Raw genomic sequence first — 7,295 nt, forward strand, 5'->3', positions numbered from 1 at the left:
CATAAGCCTGTGGTAGCTGGCCACTGGGTATGTGAAGGTTCACAGTATTTGTCTTCTCAAATGTGTGTGTGTGTAAAATTTTCCGTCATATATATTGGAGAGAAAAAATCCCAGGTGATTCTAACATGTATGCAGGGCCAAGAAACACTGCTTGGGACTCTTAAAAATGTGGTATAATGAGGAGCTCTGTTTGGTGCTACAAAATACTTTACCCAGATCATTAAAAATGAACTAGCCGATCTTTCTGTACCATGCTTCCCTAAACTAAAAAACTACAGATATGGTTTAGAGGACCTTTCAAAAAGAAGACAAGCATTAAAAAGTTGATTTATTTTAAAATCTTCCAAGAGTCATGTCATGGTCTATTTCTAGCACAATAGTCAAAAATGATAAGGTCTTTCTTATGCCTGCAAGAGTATTTCCCAAAAAATGTTCTAAAAAAATGCTACTTCTATAAGATGTGAATAGATATTATCCAATATAAGGGTTCTAAGGTCAAAAAGTTTGAAAAGTGCTGTTGTTCTTTATTGTAATTGAGATTCCTAAAAACTTTTAATAAGACAATATGCATTGTGACTTTCTAAGGTGGTGAAGGAATATGCAAAGGGAATATACATGGACTAGTTTCATAGAACTTATTTTGGAAAATAGTGCTTTGGACCAGAGGTTCCCAAATCCCAGGTAATGAAGAATGGCATCAGAACCATTTGGTAAGCTTATTAAAATAACGATTCACAGACCACATCCTAAACTACTGGGGGACAGGAGAGCTCAGTATTAAAAAACCCAAGCAATTCTAAGGTATAGTCATGTTTGGGACTTAACGATATGTAGATCGTAATGTAGTAAAATAGTTTATACTATATGAAAGGCCACACCAATGCCAACCAATATGAAATGTCATGTCATATTTAACAGTCTTCCAGATAAAATAATTCCATGAGAGAAGTGTATATGCATACATCTTATGAAAGATAAGTACTTGCATGTTGGAAGTGTTGGCAAATTTAAATCTATCCATATAACTAACAACTACTTTGTAATCTCAAGGATGTACTATTATATCCCTTACTAATAGATAATTAATTTTCAGTGATTCTCAACCTTTTAATTATGTTTCCTCATGTCCGCCTTCTTCTCTGGCCTGATTCGATGGCCTGAGTTGTTAAACAACTCCACAGGATGCCATTCACATAAGTGGTTTCTCCAAGATAGAGCTCCTGACCCTTTCTCTATATGACACTACTTTAAGGTACCAGGAATATAAATCCCTTCTTAATTGAAAACTTACGAAAATGTATTTACTCGTACCTTGGAGCTCCCAGAGGTGTGCCACGCAGCGGCCCAGTCAATGACATATTTAAGTGCTTAAAAGAAGTAGCTACTTACTGTTATCAATAATTACTCAACATTTGTACCATGCTCTCTAGTTTACTAAGTACTTTCACATGAATTATCTTGCTTCTTTCCTTACAAAACCTTGTGGGTTAAGTAGGCATAATTGCTTCATCCAACTGATAAGAATCTCTGAGCTTTTTATGTGCTAACACAGTGAAAAATACAATTGTTAGCAAGGTGTCAAGGCTCCTGCTCTCAAAGAACTGACACACTATCTGAAAATAAAATATAAATTAGATACAGGAAACAGCTAAAGTCAATTTGAAGATATGATGTCAGCTAGAGCAAAGTAGTACATCAGGACTTTACACATACTAATAATAATAGCTAACACTGAGCAATTTAATCTTCACTCAACCCTTGAGGTAGATAACTACTATTAGACCCATTTTTCAGATGAGGAAACTGAGACCATGAGAAGTTAAGTAACTTGCCCAAGCAAATAAGTGGTGAACCAGAATTCAAACTCCAGATTAGTCTAGCTCCACAGACCACTCTTTTTTGCCATCACATTTTACTGTGAGGAAAGAAAATCCCCAAAGCAATGGGACAAATGTCAAGATTAGAAAATTACTACTTCCCATAAAGCTGGGATCACTGGCTTTACCGCCCAGCAGAAAAGTGATCAGGAGTCACAGGAAATCACAATAATGAGGCAGCAATATTACTTTGTGATAATACTTACCTCCTTGATTCGTTTAACCAAAGCATTCTGATCGAAAGCAACAGCCTCTGCACACTGATGAAGGTGATCCTGATATCGGAGGCAGAGCTGCAATACCTGCTGAGAATCCAGTTTCTCCAATTTGGTATTTGTTGGGGATGTCTGGCCACTCAGTAGCCCTTCAAAGCAGAAAAAAGAATGAAATTAAATGAAATGGAAATTACTGCTAATAAACTTGTAAATAAAGTAGCTCAATATGTGTACTGAAAACTGAGTAAGAACCTAAATTTAATCCTGCATCTTTTGTTATACACTAAAGACAAGCATAGCAACTATCATTTATGGGGTATCTATTATGTGCCAAGCACTTGGCCAAGGGCTTCCTCTGTGTTATTTTTTATACTCCTAATCACCCTGGAAAGTAAAGTATCATTATAGCCATTTTACAAATGAGGAGCCCAAGGTATTAGGAATATAAATCCCTTTTTAACTGAAAACTTAGGAAGATATATTTACTCAATTACTTTTAATAATTAAAATGGTGTGAAACTGAGAAAAAATATAAAGAAACTATTAAAGAGATACAAAAATGAAAAAATTTGAAAAGTGAACAGAATGTCAGCTGACGCACTATAAATCTCATTCTTTACATTTTCTTCCAGCATCAGTTTGATTGTATAACTATTAAATTCCCTTACATTTGCATAGGGCATTATATTTCCTTTCATATAGTTTTCTTACTATTCTTTCAAGTATATAGAACAGAATAATTATTAACATTTACAGAAGAAGAAATCAACTGAAGAGGCTTTAAATGGCTTGCCCATGGTCACACAGCAAAGTCCTCACTAGAACTCATACCTACCAACTTCTGGCCAAGGGCTTTCCACCAAGCCAAAGGTTCACACACTTTTTGGTGTTAGGACCACTTTACCCTCTCAAAAACTGAGGACTCCAAAGGGCTTTGGTTTGTGTAGTTTATATCAATATTCACCTATTAAAAATTAAACTGAGAAAATTCTGAAATAATAAATCATTTAAAAATAGCAATAATCCCATTACATGTTAGCATAAGTAACATATTTTAAGGAAAATAATTATATTTTCCAAAACAAAGACGTGAAAAGAGGGCAACTGGTTTACATTTTTGTAAGTCTTTTTAACGTCTGGCTTAATAGAAAACAGCTGGAGTCACATAGCTGCTTCTGCATTTAATCTGCTGCTATTTCATACCATGTAGTCTCTGGAAAACTCCACTGTACACTTGTAAGAGAATGAGAGCAATTAGCATATGTCTAAGTATTATTGTGAATATGGTTTGACCTCAGAGAATCCCTAACAGGGTCCTGGGGATCTCGGGGATTCCCCTGTCACACACTGAGCAGCACTATGCTAGGCCGCATTCCGTCTATACCAGAGCCGATGATACAGCGCAAGGTAGACCAAAATAAACACGCCAATGGGGTGTTCCCAGGATGATTAGGGTGGTCCCACCCTCATCAAAGCTCATCCTGGGAACCCTTCCTCATTCCTGCCCACAACCACCAATGTCAAACTCTCACTAGTTCTCAGGTACTGGAGCCTAAGCCAGTGCTCTTTACCCCCCAACCAGGCTGTACGATGGGCAACCCAGTTGGGCTGCCCCATAAATCCTTGGAAAGGCCAGTCAGGGCTCTTAGATCTCAATCTGGCCTGTTACGGCAGAGTGCAGGGTTGAACCCGAGGCACTGCTCTGCTCCCCCGCGTTCCACTGCCAGCACTAGGTCCCTTAGCTGTTCCACTGCTGATCCTTACACAAAGGATACCAGTTACTCCAGCGAACCCACCTCTACATAGCAGCTTTTGGTGGAGCTGGTATTTGCAGAAATGAGGACTTATTTTTTAATTGAAATTTTTATCGAAACCCGGTGTACAGGATCTCGTGTATCCCTTTGTCCAGTTTCCCCCAAAGGTAACATCTTGCAAAACTACAATACAATATCCCAACCAGGATATTGCCATTGATACAATCCACTAATCTTTTTCAGATGTCCCCATTTTATTTGCACGTGTGTTGATTTAGTTCTACACAATTTTTCCACATATGTAAGTTCATGTATTCACCACCACAGATACTGAGCCATTCCATCACACGAGGATTTCTTGTGTTGCTTCTTATAACCACATCCACCTCTCTCTACCCCCTTCCTCATCCTTAACCCCTGACAAACACTAATTGGGTCACCATTTCTAAAACTGTCATTTCAAAAACGTTTTATAAATGAAATACAACATGTAACCTTTGCAGACTGACTTTTTCCACCCAGCCTCATACATTAGAGATTCATCTAAGTTGCTGCACGTATCAGTAGTTTGTTCCTTTTTATTTGAGTACTATCCACAGCATGCACATACTGGTGTTTATTTAACCATTCACCTCCTGAAGGACATCTGAGCTGTTTCCAGTTTGTGGCTCTTACAGACAATGCTGCTACGAACAGTCGTGTACAGGTTTTTGTGTAAACATAAGTTTTCATTTCTCTGGGATAAATGCCCAAGAGAGCAACTGCTGAGTTGTATGGTAACTGCATGTGTAATTTTATAAGAAACTGCCAGTTTATTCTAGTGTCTCCAAACAAGGAAATGGGAATTTTCAGACCACTAAAATCTAACAAAATTATCAAGGGTTATCCTATCACTGAGAAATAATACAGTCCCAGAACAGACTTGGGGAGGAAGGTACCAAAAGCTTTTTGCTCTCAATCCAAGACTGAAGTAGGAAAAGAGTGAGCATGCAACATGCAAGGGGGGAATGAATGATTTTGTGCCATCGATAGTGGCCAGGATAATGTAAAGGTCATAAAGAAAATTATGATAAATCCAACAGTATAAAAAGATCCCTCAGGGCAAAAAATACCAACAGTAAAAAAAGAAACCAAGGAAAAATATTTGCAACTCATACCAAAAAGGGTAAACTTCCTATTACATAAAGAGCTCCTAGAAACTGGCAAGCAAAAAATCAGCAAAAGATAGAGGATATGAAAGGTGTTTCACAGAAAAGGAAATACCAATGCTTTGACTCTAAGAAAAGATGTACAACTTCACTCATCATAAGAAAAACTTCACTGCTAGCCCAGTTTTCACCGATCATATTGGTAAAAATCCAAAAGTATGATAAAAGCTCCATAGCTGGAACTATGAGGAAACAGACATAGATGACTAGTGCATAAGTTGTTAACATCTCCACAGAGGGCAATGTGGCATGGCTATCAAAATTACAAATGCATAAAGCCTTTGATGCAGAAATTTCACTACTAGGAATTTACACATACATTGTTAGCACACGTGCTAAATGACGTATAATGTATATATAAGATTCTTTGCAGCAGTGATTGTAATAATAAATACGAGCAAACATCTCACTGTCCATTAGTAAGAAGCTTGTTGATTAAATCATGGTACATCCATAAATAGTATTATATGACTATAGAAAAGAATGAGTAAGCTCTGTATGTAGTCACATTAAGAAACCTCCATAAGATTTAAGTATATAAAATAAAAATATATAGGATACTGTATAGAGTATGCTACCATTATGTAAGAAGGGGGACAAGTAAATAAAAACATATATTCGTATTCACTTATATTTGCACAAAGAAACTCTGAAATGATAAGAATTAGATGGAGAAAGAGGGTATGGAGAGAGATTTTCATAACAGACTTTTAACATTTTTTAAACCATATAATGTATTTCTCTTTCAAACATTTTTATTTTTTTATTTTTTATTTATTTATTTTTTTAGGCGAGGCAACCCTTGGTTGACCTCACAGACTGCAAGAACCTTCTCAGCTTACAATCCCTTATTTTTTATTTTGTTTTGCGCCTATAGCACCTGGTCTTCCTAGGTGGTCTCCCATCCAAGTAGTAACCAGGCCTGGCCCTGCTTAGCTTCCGAGGTCAGACGAGATTGAGCTTGCTCAGGGTAGCACAGCCTTAGACTCTTTCAAAACATTTTTAAATAAACTCATTTTAACAAAAAGTGGCCAAGGTCTTTCCCACCTATTAGTAATGTTTTGTTGGGCAGTTTTCCTTTTTTCCTTTACCCTAAATATCCCCAACTCTGTAAGTCAAAACCAGTTACTACTATCTTTCATTCTCACCAAGGTTTATATGGCTGAATACACGTTAAAACAGTATCTTCTAGGCAATGAAAAGCCTCATTACAAACTGTGAGCTGGTAGAACAGGGACCATGTTTTATTTACCTTTTTATCCCTTGTGTCTAACATATAGCACCTCTGGTACATACAAGGTTCTCAAATTAGGTTAAGAAGATGCAATTCTGTTGAAATTCCAAGGAAGGAGTGAGCTGAATTAGACTCTAGGAGGAAAAAAGGCTTTTCAGCGTCCCTACTCTGCATTCTCCACATACACTAAAGAGTGAGGCCTGGTCCCAGTCTGAATCTGCTCTTCCAAAGTGAACAGAAAGATTTCCAGTGCTTGAGATGACTACTGGGAACCTGTGCTAAAGACCTGGAGGAGAAAAACTACAGGTCCAGCTCAAGCTTCCGAAAGGCCAAAGCAGAAGACACAACCCAACTTTAGCTCACAAAACAAAACTCTTACTCTTCCTCTTTAAAAAAATAGCAGGTAGGGAGGGGGCAGATTTTGAGAAAGCTGTCAGGTCCAGAAGGTACACTAAGGTTGCCCAGCCAACTTCAAAGTCAAAGAAATTATACTTTAAATCACCCTTATAAACCACAATTGTACGCTCGAAATCATCTAAAAATAAAGCTCAGGTATAAGGGTCTATTATCAGAATATGTTTCTTTGACTTACAGGAATCTCTGAAAATCTGCCACAAACCCTCCTCCAGATAACAGAAGCAAGACAGAGAAAAAAAACTATAGGCCACTTTTTCTATTCTTGAAGTTACAAACTGTGGCAACCCAGGCAAATTCTAGAAGAAATAGATACAAAGCACTCCCATCATTCTTAAGTGTCAGGAACCCATCTCCCTCATTTTGATTACTGAACCATCCCTATATTTTCTGATAAAAGGAGGAGGGAGGACAGAAAGTTAGATAAATTTAGAGATGGTAAATTTTGTCATTTTTAGGAGATGATAAACTACCAGCTCTCAGATCTATTTTTATTCTGAATGCACATTAAGGATTTAAAAAAATTCCTTAATGTGGATGCTTTAAATGAGTTGTGTATTCTCCGGCTCTCTCCACTTTCTACTGTCTTACAC

General features: G+C 37.3%; 1 protein-coding gene and 1 pseudogene across 2 annotated transcripts in view; both read right to left on the minus strand.

Annotated features, from left to right (window-relative positions):
- The window catches only part of BORCS5 (BLOC-1 related complex subunit 5), a 65,691-nt gene that overhangs the window by 20,406 nt on the left and 37,990 nt on the right, over positions 1-7,295 (minus strand). For both annotated transcript variants that reach the window (XM_011376026.2, XM_011376025.2), the window contains exon 3: positions 2,084-2,241. In XM_011376026.2, the coding sequence (XP_011374328.1) occupies positions 2,084-2,241 (158 nt within the window). The remainder of the gene's footprint in view (positions 1-2,083; positions 2,242-7,295) is intronic.
- LOC111729829 lies at positions 5,923-6,041 on the minus strand (annotated as a pseudogene).

Source organism: Pteropus vampyrus, unplaced genomic scaffold (genome assembly GCF_000151845.1).
Source record: "Pteropus vampyrus isolate Shadow unplaced genomic scaffold, Pvam_2.0 Scaffold283, whole genome shotgun sequence".
NCBI classification, from domain to species: Eukaryota; Metazoa; Chordata; class Mammalia; order Chiroptera; family Pteropodidae; genus Pteropus; species Pteropus vampyrus.